This window comes from Pimephales promelas, chromosome 13 (assembly GCF_988280905.1).
Source record: "Pimephales promelas chromosome 13, fPimPro1.hap1.1, whole genome shotgun sequence".
Taxonomy (NCBI): domain Eukaryota; kingdom Metazoa; phylum Chordata; class Actinopteri; order Cypriniformes; family Leuciscidae; genus Pimephales; species Pimephales promelas.
Window position 1 is genome coordinate 30,599,250 of NC_142781.1, and position 17,093 is coordinate 30,616,342.

The 17,093-nt window shown below is 38.2% G+C and overlaps 1 protein-coding gene across 11 annotated transcripts in view; it reads right to left on the reverse strand.

Moving 5' to 3' along the window:
- Window positions 1–16,083, reverse strand: part of mark3b (MAP/microtubule affinity-regulating kinase 3b) — a 69,574-nt gene extending 53,491 nt beyond the window's left edge. For 2 of the 11 annotated variants that reach the window (XM_039690142.2, XM_039690141.2), the window contains exons 1-3: window positions 13,240–13,365; window positions 5,474–5,665; window positions 4,142–4,195 (exon numbers count right to left, since the gene is read on the reverse strand). In XM_039690142.2, coding sequence (XP_039546076.2) covers window positions 4,142–4,195; window positions 5,474–5,665; window positions 13,240–13,350 — 357 coding nt within the window. In that variant the 5' untranslated portion in view covers window positions 13,351–13,365. Of the gene's footprint in view, window positions 1–4,141; window positions 4,196–5,473; window positions 5,666–13,239; window positions 13,379–15,426 lie in introns of those variants that run through there. The other 9 variants (XR_005625382.2, XR_005625383.2, XM_039690147.2 and 6 more) reach the window with 9 other exon arrangements.
- Window positions 16,084–17,093: the final 1,010 nt, after the last annotated feature.

Genomic DNA, 17,093 nt, shown 5'->3' on the forward strand with positions numbered 1-17,093 from the left:
CAAGACCACGCACAAAGGTGAGGCTGAACCCCCTGCGCACCACACAAGAAATAAACTCATTTGAGCAGGTGCCGAACGATTTTACTGTAGACCCAATCAGAATGAACTTCAGATTTAAGGTCTTCTCTGAGGAGAGAAATGGTGACTCATTCCATTTTCATTCACATCCCCTGATCTCAGATGTTCCTCATTCACTAGCTGCAAGAAAGAATGTGAGTTTCTAGGATACCGGTGGCAGGAAAAAAAAATCATCTGGGATCGCTGAACGCTACATCGACACCCACGTACACCCACACGCACAGTCTGCGAACACGCAACGATGACGTTCGCACGCTTCTTTTAGCTATTGAATGCTCGGCGTGCTTCCGTGCTCTCAACCTTGACTCGATCGCAGCGTCTGTCGATCACTGATTCCAACCTGCTATTCATACATAAAAAGAGGTTAATTTTAAACGAGGAGATGGAACTAGTACCAGAGGCTGTCTTCCCACTCTCTGCGGTTGCGTAAGTGGTCGCACCAACGCAAATAATAACGGCATCGGTGAGAGACGAAGAAGAAAAAGCTCTGGGAAGCACAGAAGTGGTCATTATCTGTGAGAGGGCCTGAGGAGTGTGGGCGGATGCTGTATTTAAATATTAAGGTTAACGTGCCAAATCAAACCGCTCCAAGACGTGTAAAAACTGACTCGGTATTAAGCATAACAATTTCCCTCTATATTTCCTCTTTTTTTCAAATTGCACTGTAAGCATCAATGGGATCTCAGAAAGCCTTTTGCTTAGTGATAAACCGCAAAGATAACTGCAAGTATCCTGAATACGAACATGACAATTGGGGTTTATTTTTTTAAGACCCTAACAAACAAAAAAATACTATATAATAGTAATAATAATGGTGTATGAGATGTTTAATAAACGCTCCCCAATAAAATGCATGCATTTATTATTATACATTATAATAAGAAGAAATTGCATGCTAGATAAATGATATGCCCTCAAATTCAAGGTACATCATCGATATGTTTGCTTTATTGTCCCAGAAGAGAAATTATATATACTATACATTTTAACCGCATATAAAAGGTTATTTTGTCAATGTTTAAGATAACACTAGTTTACAAGCCACAAAACTCTAATTGTGATTTGGTGCGGTTTTTAATTGTACATATATTACCAGCTAAAAAACACCTGAAATCAACCAAAGCATAAATAAAGGGATAGTTCACCTAAAAATTTTAATTCTGTCATTATTACTCACCCTCATGAATACTTCCGTTCATTTTCCGAAGATAAATAAAGATCTTTTTAATAAAATCTGAGAGATTTCTGTCCTTCCATTGACAGCTACGCGACTGACGTTTCAAAAAGTACATAAAGAGATCAAACTAATCCATTTGAATTGAGCAGTTTAGTCCAAATTTTCCTAAGAAACTCAATCTTTATATGTTTAAATGTGAATTAGTTTGATTGAACAGTGGGGTACAATCCAACATTGATTGTACCCCACTGACTTTCACTGTATGAATGAAAAAGAGAGGCATTTTTCATGTTCTTTTGCTTTCCACAAAAGAACAAAAGTCATACCGGTTTACGAGAATGAGTAAATGATGACTGAATTTTCATTTTGGTGTGAACTATCCCTTTAGTAAACTTTTCTAGCATAAATATGATAATAGCCTCTTTATTTGTGCAAGGATTGTTATGGACTTCGGCAATATGGGTCAGACATTTAGACAAATTTTAGCACTGCCATCTAAACCATTGTCTGGGGCGGTCCAGTACTGACATCCATCCACTACTGACAATAGTATTGTTTAACCAAACGGGGTCATCACTTCCCATTCACTCCAATTTGTGGGTCTCATTAGCAAATCCAGAGAAGAAAACAACAATCCACTTACACAACAAACAACTCTCAAGACCTCCACAAAGATCCCTACACAGAAAAACGGCCATTATAAAATGTTGTTTTTGCACCTGATGCTAAATCTAAGCTAAAAAACAGAGAAACAAAGCTGAATTCAGAAGTTCTTCTGGTCAATTGTAAGAAGAAAAAAAAAAACACTTCAACATTCAGAAGGTCTGGACTCCATAGCAGTTTTCATTGGCCAAGGACAGTCCAAAAGGACATCTGATATGTAAAGCAACCAGTTCATTTCGTTCAACGACATGAAAAATGTCCTTACGATAACAGACCGCCATGCATCTACTAAATTGTTCATTCAAGAACGTTCACTGCAACAATGGCGCCATGAATTTCATATACTTTTGAAAATCTAGCGTTAGTTGATCTTGATAAGCTCTTATTGAGTGCACATACATGCACATTCTTATCTCGATTATGCATAATAAGCTGATAATGCACGTGAAAATGTAAACGCGTTAACCCGTTTTCTTTTATCGGAGTAAGGTTGTAAATAGCTTAAGCATAAACCGAACGTCAGAGCTAAATTTTTGGCCCGTACGAAGATTTTGCTCAGCACATCACAACTAACACAACCAACGAAATAGTCAGATGCGCAAATTTGTTTTGTTACGTTACTACCAGGAAATAACCTGATTTATTAATAAAGTCTTGTAAACGCGGTTTTCTTGCATTGTCTGGTTATTCGTTTGCATGTAAGCAGGTTATTTAAACGTGTTATGTAAACGTGATAATTTTCACAGTTGTAAACATGACGGTTTTCTTCTTCCAAGACGGGGTTTGGCATCCTGACGGCTTTGTTTCCAGGTGGACCATAAAAGAACGCAACACAGATGTCTCCTGGAAATCCTGTAGAATTCAACCAATAAGATGGACTTTGAAATTCCCAAAGCGTTTCCCATTTTGTGTGCAATATGCATCAGACTATCAGCCAAAGGTCCGTAGGCATGACATCTGAGGCTGAGACTACCACTACCCCAGCATCCTCTTTCCCACGTTATAATACGAAAGATCAGACATGAGATATCCGAGCTATGAAATGTCAAGCAGTGAAAGTGAGTTACGGCTGCAGGGTCTGAATCAGCAATGATAATGACTCAGCCTCCTGCCCAGGACTATGGAGTACAGACGGGCAGTCATTACACACTCCCAGTGACATGAGTTATGAGCAGGCAAACATCTTTGCAGAGGGGGAGAGAAATAATACAAATGAAAAAGTATACTATGATGATGGAACAATAAAAACAACCTTGACACCAAATAATTGACTTTTGAATTTATTAACCGAGGCATTTAGACCAAATTAGTCATATTGCTTGTAGTCTCGTCGGGTTCAAACGTACACTACTATTCAAAAGTTGAAAGAAGTCTCTCAATGGGCAAATTTGGCCAGGATGCCAGGGTTACACCCCTACTTTCTTAATTAGTACTGAGGGTAGCAGTGGGTTGCACTGGGAATTGGTCATAACCAGTCTTTGCCCCTTATGTCCCAAACTAATCATCGCCACCCCTCCAGAGACACAACCTGAGCCATGGACTGTCAATCGGCTCACAAATGGAAAACGGCCTAAATCAATGGCCTGGAAAAAACAAGTGCCAGCTAATTATAGGGAAAAGGGCAGCCAGTGGAAGAGAACATCAACACCTCACATTGACCTCAATGTGACAATGTGATCTATATGGTCCATCCAGAGAACTATTTTTTGGCACCAAATATGACATCACAACCAACAAAGTCCAGGAGACCCACGCTAAGCAAAGTGTCCCATCTAAGCGCTCTGCAAATGTGTAGTTATTATTCGAGCCTCTCATTCTGATTTCTCGGCTTATGCTATTATTAGCTGCCTCTGAAATCCAAGCCCACTGAGGGTTCCTCCATCAGCTACTGCTCTCCCATCATGCACCACTCTGAACAGAAGTCCTTTTGATTTTGGTGTGCATCTTGTGCTGATGAAAATCAACATGTCAACTGATCAAAACGATAACTATGATGATTATAAAAATAAGCAGTAAAACCCAGTGTTACAAAGGCAGCTGTCGCTCTAACTTGCAAAGTAGTACAGCAATGCTATCTTCATATTGGGTTAATGTTTAATTCGCTCTACAAGGACGAATTTGCACGTTTTTGTCCTCAAACCAGCAAAAGAGAGAAAGATAGGGGAGACTGAGAATGTGGGGGACAGGATTTTTATAGTTCAGCTAGAATCCTAAAATGTTTACCTTTTGAAGGCTGGTAGGATTAAGTTGTGTCTTATCAATTATTTTGATGGCCACCTGCAGAAAAAAGAGAGAGGAGGGAAAGAAAATACATTTTACTGCCTTGTTCAATGAGGTCTGATGAGTAGCCAGTAAAAGAGCATCAATTGGATGGTTTTATCGCTACAGCTCAACTCAACATCAGAGTGAATCCCACAAAAGCAGTCAGGGACAAAACCAGCTCATATTTCTACGGAGCCATGCAGAAAAAAAAAATGCTGTATATATACAGTGGTGTGAATAAGTTTGGACACCCATGCTAAAGTTGCCTAAAAAGAGGAATAAAAAAAATAATCTTTTGGATATTGATCTTAATGCCTTAATTAGAAAAATGAGGAAAACTCAAACCTTTAAGGATACAAATTTTCTTTGTGAATGAATAATGTATCATAAATAAATAAAAGTTTTTCCTTAAAATACAGGGTGCATAAGTCAGGACACCCCTATGTTAAATTCCCATAGAGTAAGGCAGATTTTTATTTTTAAAAGCCAGTTATTTCATGGATCCAGGATAATATGCATCCTGATAAAGTTCCCTTGGCCTTTGGAATTAAAATATCCCCACATCATCACACACCTTCCACCACACCTAGAGATTGGCATGGGGTACTTTCCATAAGATCATCTTTCAATGCAAATCAAACCAGCTATTAGGCTAACTGAAGTAAAACCATGCCAATCTCAAGGCATGGTGAATGGTGTGTGATGATGTGGGGATATTTTAATTCCAAAGGCCAAGGGAACTTTATCAGGATGCATATTATCCTGGATCCATGAAATAACTGGCTTTTAAAAATGAAAATCTGCCTTACTCTATGGGAATTTAACATAGGGGTGTCCTGACTTATGCACCCTGTATTTTAAGGAAAAACATTTATTTATTTATGATAGATTATTCATTCACAAAGAAAATGTGTGTGTCCTTAAAGGTTGGAGTTTCTCATTTTTCTAATTAAGGCATTAAGATCAATATCCAAAAGATGATTTTTTATTCCTCTTTTTAGGCAACTTTAGCATGGGTGTCCAAACTTTTTCACACCACTGTACATTTTTTCATGGCATGTGCGGGGCTCCATATATTTTATCCCCTCGCAAAAAAAAAAAAAATTAAAATATGTATACAATATTTTTTTCATAGTTTTTAATGTAAAATCTGGTTTGACTTTACTTACAAAATAGCATAACTTAATTTTTCTAGAATTTTATCTATTGCCTCTACGTAAAGTGTTACTGTGACACTGAATAACCTTTAGTATAACCAACCAGTTTCTCCATTCATATCTTCATAAAGCTCACCTCTCGCCCAGTAAGAATGTGTCGTGCCAATTTGACCTTGGCAAAGTTTCCCTTGCCGATGGTTTTGAGGAGCCGGTAGTTGCCGATATGTGGCTGCTCATCAGCACAGGAGGCAATGGAGTTCCGACAGCGAGCCCCTGACCGCCCGGGACGGGACGCCACTTCAGTCCGCCCATCTGTGTGTGATGTGGGCTGGAGACAGAAGAAAAAAAAAAGAAGATTACTATTAAAGACAAATACACTGTTTAAAAGTTTCATGTCTTCAACATTGATGATAATGAGCAGTAAATCAGAATATTAGAATGATTTCTGAAGGATCATGTGACACTAAAGACTGGAGTAATGATGCTGAAAATTCAGCTTTGCATTACATTTAGAAATATATTCAAATAGAAAAATGACTTTAAAATGTCGTAATATTTCACGAAATAACCATTTTATGTTAATTCTGGCAGCCTTGGCGAGCACAAGAGACTTCTTATTAAGATTTTATTAAGATTAAAATTTAAGTCACTTTGAGATCTCTGTATACTGCATTTGTTTTGGTAGTCTTTAAATGCCTGCCAAATGAAATAGGGAATGTCAAAAGCTGATTGCATGAAAATATCTGAACACGACAACCTCAAAGAGGAGCTTCACCTCGGGAAATATCTTCATTTCCTCCCAACAAGGATATATATCCGTGGACTGTGCCAGTCAAAGAGATCCAGTCTACATCTGTTAGTCCTATACAGTATGGTGCCTAAAAAGTTTCCCTCATAGGAAGGGAGACATGTAAATAAGGTAATCTGGACAAAATGTCAGACGACATCCTGGATTTCTGCTTTGACTTCCTCTTTCTCTGAAAAACACTGAAGCTGCATTCTTTCAGAAACAGTGCTTTCATAAAACGATTGTTTTTGTTTTAAAGACAAGCTATATTTCCTGCCAGCCAGAAAAGTATAACTAATACTATAACAGTGCTAGATCAGTTTTTTATGTGAACATGAAGCTATCAGTGACAGTCAATTCAAAATTACAAGTTTGACAGCATATGTAAAGTTATAAGAATGTAAAAGAGTGAAAAATTAAAATCTCAAACAGTGGAGAGAGTCAAATGACATCGCTCAAAACAGCTACCTTACTGAATCAATAACTGTAATGGTTGAAGATCGATGATAATTAGTGGACATGGTTGTAGAAATCTATTAAACATGTTAGCATCACTGAGCAAACAAAAGGTAGAGATGACACAATAGGCTCACACAGCGAGGAATCATCTATGATACGTTTTCAAGCAGAACGCCGGTCCATCTTGAACAGAGGGACTTAAATTATATCAGACATCTTAATACTGATATTCAATGTAGATGAATAGACCGCAGCACAAAAAAATGAACAAGGTCTCTAAATGGGCTGCAGGAAATGAGGTATGACGTGGCTGAAGGCTGAAACAATACCTGAGACGAGACAGATCGACAAGATGTTGCCTGCATCACTGTGAGTCATGCTATTGAAAGAGCTCTAGTGATTAGAATTGGGTGGTACATCTAGATCTGGGTCAGGATTACTTAAAGGGATAGTTCACCTAAAAATGAAAATTAATTACTCACCTTCGTGTCGTTCCAAACCCGTAAGACTTTCTTTCATCTTCGGAACACAATATGATGAATTTGGGCTTTTATTTGCATATAGATATTCATCAACTTACACATCAGTTGTGGTAAAAGGAAGCTCCAGCATGTTCGCTTGACGTGCGAGAACCAATGAGGTTCATTCTTGTGTTACGCAGCACATTTGAGCTTCCTCAAGAACCAATGAGGTTCATTCTCGTGTTACGCATCACGTTTGAGCTTCCTCAAGAACCAATGAGGTTCATTCTCGTGTTACGCATCACGTTTGAGCTTCAACAAGAACCAATGAGGTTCATTCTGTGTTACGCATCACGTTTGAGCTTCCTGAAGAACCAATGAGGTTCATTCTCGTGTTACGCATCACGTTTGAGCTTCCTGAAGAACCAATGAGGTTCATTCTCGTGTTACGCATTACGTTTAAGCTTCTTCAAGAACCAATGAGGTTCATTCTTGTGTTACGCATTACGTTTGAGCTTCTTCAAGAACCAATGAGGTTCATTCTTGTGTTACGCATTACGTTTGAGCTTCTTCAAGAACCAATGAGGTTCATTCTTGTGTTACGCATTACATTTGAGCTTCTGCAAGAACCAATGAGGTTCATTCTCGTGTTACGCATTACGTTTGAGCTTCATCAAGAACCAATGAGGTTCATTCTCGTGTTACGCATCACGTTTGAGCTTCTGCAAGATCCAATGAGGTTCATTCTCGTGTTACGCATCACGTTTGAGCTTCAACAAGAACCAGTGAGGTTCATTCTCGTGTTACGCAGCACGTTTGAGCTTCATCAAGAACCAATGAGGTTCATTCTCGTGTTACGCAGCACGTTTGAGCTTCATCAAGAACCAATGAGGTTCATTCTCGTGTTACGCAGCACGTTTGAGCTTCTGCAAGATCCAATGAGGTTCATTCTCGTGTTACGCATCACGTTTGAGCTTCAACAAGAACCAGTGAGGTTCATTCTCGTGTTACGCATCACGTTTGAGCTTCAACAAGAACCAATGAGGTTCATTCTCGTGTTACGCATCACGTTTGAGCTTCAACAAGAACCAATAAGGTTCATTCTCGTGTTACGCATCACATTTGAGCTTCCTCAAGAACCAATGAGGTTCATTCTCGTGTTACGCATCATGTTTGAGCTTCTACAAGAACCAATGAGGTTCATTCTCGTGTTACGCCTCACGTTTGAGCTTCTACAAGAACCAATGAGGTTCATTCTCGTGTTACACATCACGTTTGAGCTTCCTCAAGAACCAATGAGGTTCATTCTCGTGTTACGCATCACGTTTGAGCTTCAACAAGAACCAGTGAGGTTCATTCTCATGTTACGCATCACGTTTGAGCTTCCTCAAGAACCAATGAGGTTCATTCTCGTGTTACGCATCACGTTTGAGCTTCTTCAAGAACCAGTGAGGTTCATTCTCATGTTACGCATCACGTTTGAGCTTCCTCAAGAACCAGTGAGGTTCATTCTCATGTTACGCATCACGTTTGAGCTTCAACAAGAACCAATGAGGTTCATTCTCGTGTTACGCATCACGTTTGAGCTTCAACAAGAACCAGTGAGGTTCATTCTCATGTTACGCATCACGTTTGAGCTTCAACAAGAACCAGTGAGGTTCATTCTCGTGTTACGCATCACGTTTGAGCTTCAACAAGAACCAATGAGGTTCATTCTCGTGTTACGCATCACGTTTGAGCTTCAACAAGAACCAGTGAGGTTCATTCTCATGTTACGCATCACGTTTGAGCTTCAACAAGAACCAGTGAGGTTCATTCTCGTGTTACGCATCACGTTTGAGCTTCAACAAGAACCAATAAGGTTCATTCTCGTGTTACGCATCACATTTGAGCTTCCTCAAGAACCAATGAGGTTCATTCTCGTGTTACGCATCACATTTGAGCTTCTACAAGAACCAATGAGGTTCATTCTCGTGTTACGCATCACGTTTGAGCTTCTGCAAGAACCAATGAGGTTCATTCTAGGTTCAGTTGAGCTTCTGTTTTTCTCATTGATAAATGTTTAAATGTGAATAAAAGCCTAAATTCAATCTGTTTATCATATAAAGCGATCTCGTCTCTTCAGAAAATGTGGACTAAACTGCTTGATAGTTTTACGATCTCTTAATGAACTTTTTGGAAGCGATAAAGTGGTAGTTGTGTAGCTCTCAGAAAGCTCTCAGAGTAAATCATAAAGATCTTCATTTGTGTTCTATTGATGAACAAAAGTCTTATGGGTTTGGAACGTCATGAGGGTAATTAATGACCGAATTTTCATTTTCGGGTGATCTGAACTTCAAATTCCATTTTAGACCATTAATCATAAAGATTATTACTTAATCTATTTTGCTCAACAAATAAAGGAATAGGCCTAGTTGAAAATCACATTTTATGCTCCACGGAAGACAGGTTTGGAACAACATGAGGGTTAATAAATAAACACAAATGTTTTCATTTTGGGTTGAACTACTCCTTTAAGCTACAGAACCAGTATAATTTGGATCATACTACAGTACTATTATGTTCACCAAGGCAGCATTTATTGGATCAAAAGTACAGTAAATACAATAATATTGCGATGAAATTATTACCATTAAAAATTTATTTTTTAAATATTTTTTTAAGAGAAAACCTATTTTAATTTATAATTTATTCCTGATGGATGCCTAATGCTGGCAAAGCATTGGTCACTTTTCCACAGAGTTGGCCCAAACTAAACCAAACTTTTTCATTCCGTGCAAATGACTAATGACTGCATTGCACTTTTGTTTGTTTTGTTTTATTTGTTTTATATTTTGGTTTTAAATTTTATATTCTATATATGCATGTACTGTGATGTTTTATGTGGTGTATATGTAATGTATGTTATTTTATTTGTTTACCTGCCCAGGGACAGCAGATGTAAACTAGCTATTAGCTAATTCTGGTGCAATTACTTTTAATTGTGCATTGTCCCTGTAAAAATAAACAATAAAATGAAAAATGAAAATGAAAAATCCGGCCCAGCCGGTATAGATATGGTTTAATTTTCCACAGTGGGGCTGATAACTCTTTGGAATGTAATACAAAGAGTTTACAGAGATATGAGATGTAAACACTAACCATGTTATGGGGGATGATCAGATATTTCTATTATTTACTTGTGTTCAGTTTGCTCAAATTGCAGAAGCACACTTAGCCAGCTATAGAGAAACTAGAAGCCGGTCAACCGACAAGTGACCAATTCTGAGTGGCGACGTCACTACACGCATTTTATTCGGACCAAGACCGGTTTGTGCCGTGCCGACCATGCTCAAGTGAAAATATAACCGTAATCCCTCATTACCGTAAAACCGTTCTGCCGGGCGGTGGAATGGCAAAAAGTGTCACATGATCCTTCAGAAATCATTGTGATATGCTGATTTCGTGCTCAAGAAAGATAAAAACAAATATACGTTTTCACATACATGATTCAACATGATGACGCATCTGATTTTAAGCTACCTGACTGGCCACTAGCCTAGGACTCAAGTCATTAAGCTGTTGGTTATTAAGTTTACCATGTTGTAAGGATACTGGTACAGGAATAATTTGATCAAGTCAAAACCAATTACAGGAACTGCATAAACCATTTCACAGCGCCAGTTCCCATTACAGACCCTCAAACCACAACAAATAACATTATAACAAGAAACTAATAGTGAGCCAATTAGTGAGCCAATTACTTTGTTAATACATGATTCTGGTCTTAATTCGCCTGGTTTTCATATCAGTGTTTCCCAAACTTTTTTTCTGGCGACCCACATTTTAAAGTCGATAAATCCTTGTGACCCAAAAAACATTAGGCCCATATAGTTCATATATCACGAAGAGAATTTATGCATTAACAAAATATGTATGACCATTTTTAAGGTCATTTTTTAAGCTTCCAGTTAACTATTTAAAAGAGATACAGATATTTGACAAAGCACTTTTTTTGTTTAACCTGTTGTTGACAATATGCAGAGGTGAAATGAGAAAGGAAAAGTTGACAGGGCATCTCATTGTTTTCATATTCTCATAGTTACAGTGTACATAATTTACTATAATAATTATTATAGGCTTAAATTAAAATATTCTGACACTGAGACTTTGTAACCATGCATGGCTCACTACCACTGCATAAAAATGCCTAAACAGGCACAAAAAAAAAAAAAAAAACTACACACACGATTAAATACATATTCCTCTACCCCCCTAATAAATCTAAGGCAATATAATGACTATAACATAGCATTCAATATAAATATTCCACATTTATGCCCAAACCATGTTAAATTATTACATTCAGGCTATTACATGGTAAATGTTTGTAAGGGGGTGATTAGGGCATTTAGTCTTCTAACTTTATTCATGTTTCTTCTATTTTTCTCATCAGTAGTGTTGGGAATGTTAAGACTGTTTCATCCGATTTAAAACTAGTTAAAATCATTGAGTGATGTGTGGTTTGTAAGAGAGAGGAGTACGTGTCCGACGCTTCTTAAAGGATGTCGCGCAACGCTGTTTAATAATAGTGTCCGGGACCGGGAGTAAACGCGACTCCTTTAAGCTTTGCGTTCCGTTATCCACTGGGCCGTGCTGCCTAGTTCAAAGTAAACTAGTGAAACGACTGAAACCAGCGCTATTTTGTTCTATATTTGTTGTTACTTACCGAGAAACCGCTTCAGGTGAAAAAAATCCGAATCGTTTCAGACCGTTATGCACGCGCGTTTGGCCAATGGCCAATTCATGGAAAGGAAATAATCAAACCAACGAATGATTATTATCGCTGGTTCAGTCGACAGAAATACGGGACACACATAAAAACTGCTGAAATATTCGGACTGTAAACTTTTCTCTCAGGTCAGTCGGAGTGCTCATGGTACACACACAGTGCGTGCGTATAGTCATCCAGCTGCACGCGCCACTGCGTCCACGCGCATATCTAACCAAATTTAGCCGCGCGGCACCACCAGAAAATAGGAGGAGAGGGAGGTTGGGGTGCCCTCGGCCGTATGGAGATCATTGGCGGGCCGCACTTGGCCCGCGGGCCGCCAATTGAATAGCCCATATCTAGAGAGTAGCCTACAACACACTGAAAAATAGTGCTCGACTTGGCGACCCAGACAAAATCTCCCGCGACCCACGTGTGGGTCGGGACCCCGACTTTGGGAATGACTGAGCTAACTCACAATCAATTACTTATCAGTGGATTAAATTAAGTACCCCTGCCTGAAATATATCACATAACCCAGTAAAAGTAACAGCAAAAAATATGAAATCACACTGAGATATTTTAAACCAGCCAATAAGGTAGAAAAGCAAAGCATTAACATGCTAATACAATTGTATTGTGAGAGCATTGAGCCACATTGTAATTTATGATTCATCTGAGCTTTGACTAATACAGCACTTTGTGTTTGTAACTAAAAACAGCAGACTCATTTGATGAACAATGGTAAATAGAAACTGGTTAACTTGATTAGATGAAATAAGAATACATTTTGCCATCTAAACAAGAGGTTAAAAAAGTCTGGTATGATTTGTAGAAAAGCAATTGTTGAGTCTGTACTGATTTTTTCTTGGCTATAAGTCATAAAATTTCAAATGCATTATTGACTGCATTAAAAAACATCAAGCGTCAAGTCTGAAAATATGTTCAATGGAGTTTGCAGAGCAAAACCATTAAAAATATTTCTTTAGGACCAGGACAGATCCTTAAAAAGACGGTGTCCTAAATTCTCCCTCTAGGACAAATGCTCTCATCTAGGACATTCTAGAGCACAGAATCATATTCCTCTATCGCGACATGCAACCAACCCACAAAAACATTATTGTTGCTGATAAATTCTCAACATAGTTTAACTTTAAACGCATCAAAACAGCTTCAGTCGACATTTGATGCAGCCAAGGTTACAATGTAATCAGTTGTAATGTTTTTACACCCTTTAAGGAGCTAATCACAATATTCAGTAGCTCTGAATAAACATTTCCCAAATATACTCTAAAACCTCACAACTTTTTCTAATGCATTAGGAAAAATCTGCTTCCTCTCTGACTCTGAATGGCTTTGCACATTTCAAAAGACTCATTACTAATAGCCTTTTCCTCCTATCCTAAATTTAATCAGCCTAATTAAAAAGAGTAATTAGCACTTACTATAGTTATGCGGTGCCTCTTGACTGAGTGGGAGCCCTTCATTCTAGCATTGGCGATCTGAATGGCATCAAAACTGACAATCGGTCTGTTTTTGTGTTGCTGACAGCTCATTGATCGCCTGGCACAAACTGATGCTCAGAGGAGCATGAAAACATTTCCGACACTTGTCGTCAGAGGTCCGACGGGTGCAGATGATTTGAGTTTTCTCTCTCTCTCTCGCTCTTTAACTCTCTGGGCACCAAAGAAGGGAATAGTCGTCACTCAAGGACTAACCAGTGGTGAGACTGCATAATAAAGGCAGGTAAGGTCTCCTTGCTTATATGCGTGTCCCTTTTCTACCCAATGACGCACAAGAGCTCCAGCACAATAAACTCCATTTATACAGCGCTTTTTATAGACACTGTAACTCAAAGTGCTTTAAAAACAAGTGCTTGGCATTCAATTTCCAGGATTTTTTTTTTTATATATTACGGATGCAATTTGAAAACTGCATTACCGAATGTTAATCAAATGTGACATGTCAAGCACTGTTATATTTAATATAAAACTTCTGAAGCAACTTTTATTGTATCATGCATGCAATGTGCATGACTTCATATTAATTGATTGCTAACATGGAATAGTCATACTTTCATATTTACCACTTTTTACAGCTAAAACAAAAACTTAAAGATGACCGGTCAGATCACCAGTGCACACTTATACATTCATATACTACTTATAAATTTAAACTTATAAAAATGTGACATGTAGTGTGGAACACAATAGTGTAGCAGAAAAATGTTACATTGTGACACCCTGCTGTATTGGAATTGGAAATAATTAAAATATTGCTACTCTGTAAAATTGAAGTAGTGGAAATACTGTTACATTGTATTGGAAAAAAAACTTTTACACTGCAGCAGAAAAATAGTGTCATGTCACAGGAAACACTGTTACACTGTACCGCTCCAGCAGAAAACTTGTTACAAAGGACGACTAAAATACAATGTAACAACATCACTCTAGCAGAAGTTCCACAACACTATTTATTTTTTACATTGTATCAGTGTAATGGAAATATGGTTACAATTGTAGTGGAAATACTGCTCCATTGTAGCAAAAATATTGTTACACTATCATAGTTGTTAAAACGGTTACAAACGAGCAAAACAGTGTTTCACACTATAAGAAACACTTGTAAATTGTACAGCACAGTGGAAAATACAGAGTAACCTTATTACTCTAGCATAAATACTGCCACACTGTATCAATATGCAGAAGAAAACAATGTTTATGCCATCAGTGTAGTGGAAACACTGTTGTAATGTACTGGAAATATCGTTAAATATCATCATAACAGAAAACAACTGTTGACTGTTACTTAGCAAAATGGTGGAAATGTTCCTCTGTATCACAGTAGTTAACAATATGTTTACACAGGAGCAAAAAAGGTATTCCACATTGTAAGAAACGACGTTACATTGTATATAGCGGAAATATTGTATCACTGTAGTGGAAAATATAGTGTAAAAATATCACTCTAGCAGCAATACAGCCACACTGTATCAATATGCAGCAGAAAACAATGTTACATTATCTCAGTGTGTGTAGTGGAAACAGTTATGATGACTTGAAAATATTGTTAAATGCCATTGGAGCAGAAAAAAAATTGTTGATTGTTACTCGGTTAAATTGTAGTGAAAGTTAACAATGGAGTTGAAACATTGCTACACAGTAACGTTACCGCTGTATTGAAAATATCGTTACAAGATTAACGCTGACACATTGTAACAATATTTTCGCTACAGAGGTCTCTTTTTGTGGAAATGTCGAGTGTTAAACTGTATCACTCTGTGGGAAACATTGTTAGTCTGCATAAATGTGTCGGAAATATTGTTACAGGATGTCGCATGTCATGACATGAGGGCATTTTTTTTTTTTTTTTGCGGAGTGAAGCTGCGCGTGAGAATCACACCGAGATGTTTGCTCTGTCACACCGACGGATCAGTGTAAGATCCATAAGTTTACATAATGTCACAACTGTATAAAACCCGATCACAACCCAGTTGGTAGTTTCATCAACATGTGTAGCGCTATGCACGCTTTAAAGTTTAAAGTGAATAGGCAACCAATCAAATAAAGGCTGTGAAATACAAAGCAATCCCAGCCAACCTCAACAGAATTAATAGGACTTTTCATACTCACGTTTTCTGTATCTCTCTCATTGACAGTAGGCAGTGGTGTTCTAGCTGACATTTTAACGTGTCTTTATCTCTTGCAGTCCAAGTCTGTCTGTTCACACAGCAACCTTCAGTTTGTAGGGTGGACAGCTGCCGGGCACCAGCTGATGAAGATCATGGATTCGATCGACATCAAGACCAAATCCCAGCACAAATAAAAGATCCAGATGAATGCAATGATTTATCCAGACGCATAACGGCACAACAGGTCACCGGTGACACAAAGGAGCAACTCTCCACAAAGATCTGGCAACCAACAGATCATAACCAATACGCTGCACTGTATTACTTTAGAAAACTTTTTAAAAAGTGCCTATCGTAAACTCAAGCACAAACAGTTCACAGGCCCCTCAGAAACTGCACACAGCGTTCAGACAAGGAAAAGGGGAGGGGGGCGTCGGCTTAAAACCGGTTCTGGGTCTTGATGTAAGCTTTCCGAATGCGCAGTCTCGTCCTTTAGTTCCAGACAATCTGCTCTAAATCAATCCAGGTTGATTAAATTCCTCCCACCCCAAAGTGTGGGTTTGCCAGTCCAGATAGAGCTCAGTCCAAGATGGCTGCGTGCTGGCTGATGGTGCCAAGCCAAACCCAGCGAGCGCAGCCGGAGGAAGTGAGGACAGAGGCGGCTGCACAAGCTCATTGGCCGGCGCGGAGCTGTTAGTTGTTGCTGGGGTGATTACTAAGGAGAAAAATGTACCTGTCGCACAAAACCCCGGCTAAATAACTCCGTGGTGGTACCCATAGGTGGTACTGGTACCTCAATGGTCCATACTCAGGTCCTTCATTCAGAGACCACGAGCATGTTGGAAACGTACAGTTTAGGAAATTTCACAGAATGTTTCGCCAAAGTTATTGAACATGTGCCATATATGGTATATAGTATCTAAGAATAATGTAAATAAATATGAAAATACCTATAGTACTTTCTTGTGGTGTTTACATTATTTCCAATTAAATTAACCCCTGAACAGCTGTCATCCAGCTTGGTGCTCTTTTTATGGACAAATAAAAAGATGCTGGGGATAAGATCCCAGCATCTTAAAATGTAATTAACATAATTTAATCTGATGGATTGGTATAACTGTTGCAGTGTTAGATTTTTCTTTCTATTCCTAAACACTCAATGCCATCTACTGGTCATACTTAAGCATTTCCCTCTGAAGTTGTGTTTTATGATTTTTTTATTTTATTTTATTTTTGTGCAAAACAAATAATAATTAATCAACTACGAATATATAGCTAAACTGCTATGTGTAGGAAATCCTAATGCTTGGAGAGGCTTGTGGAAATTGTCGTTCAAAGAAAATCTTGATGGCTTTTGTTTTGTTGTTTAGCAAATAAATAAAATCAGGGAGAATGAAACACAATGCACACGCAAACTGCGTTAAAACAGGTAAGACAGGCTTTGTCATGTACAAAAACAGAAAATGGAGGTGTTTAAACATAAGCTTATTCCCTGGACTTCGCTCGGAAATGACTCATAACAGAGATGTGTGATACTATTACGCTGTTATCATGCCTGTTATTCGTGCTGAAGGTGAAGTTTAAAGCAAAACATTTAAAAAACTAAAGCAACCATTGAGGTGCAGACATTATTTTTGGTTTATTAAATGATATAGTTCTTTAATATCA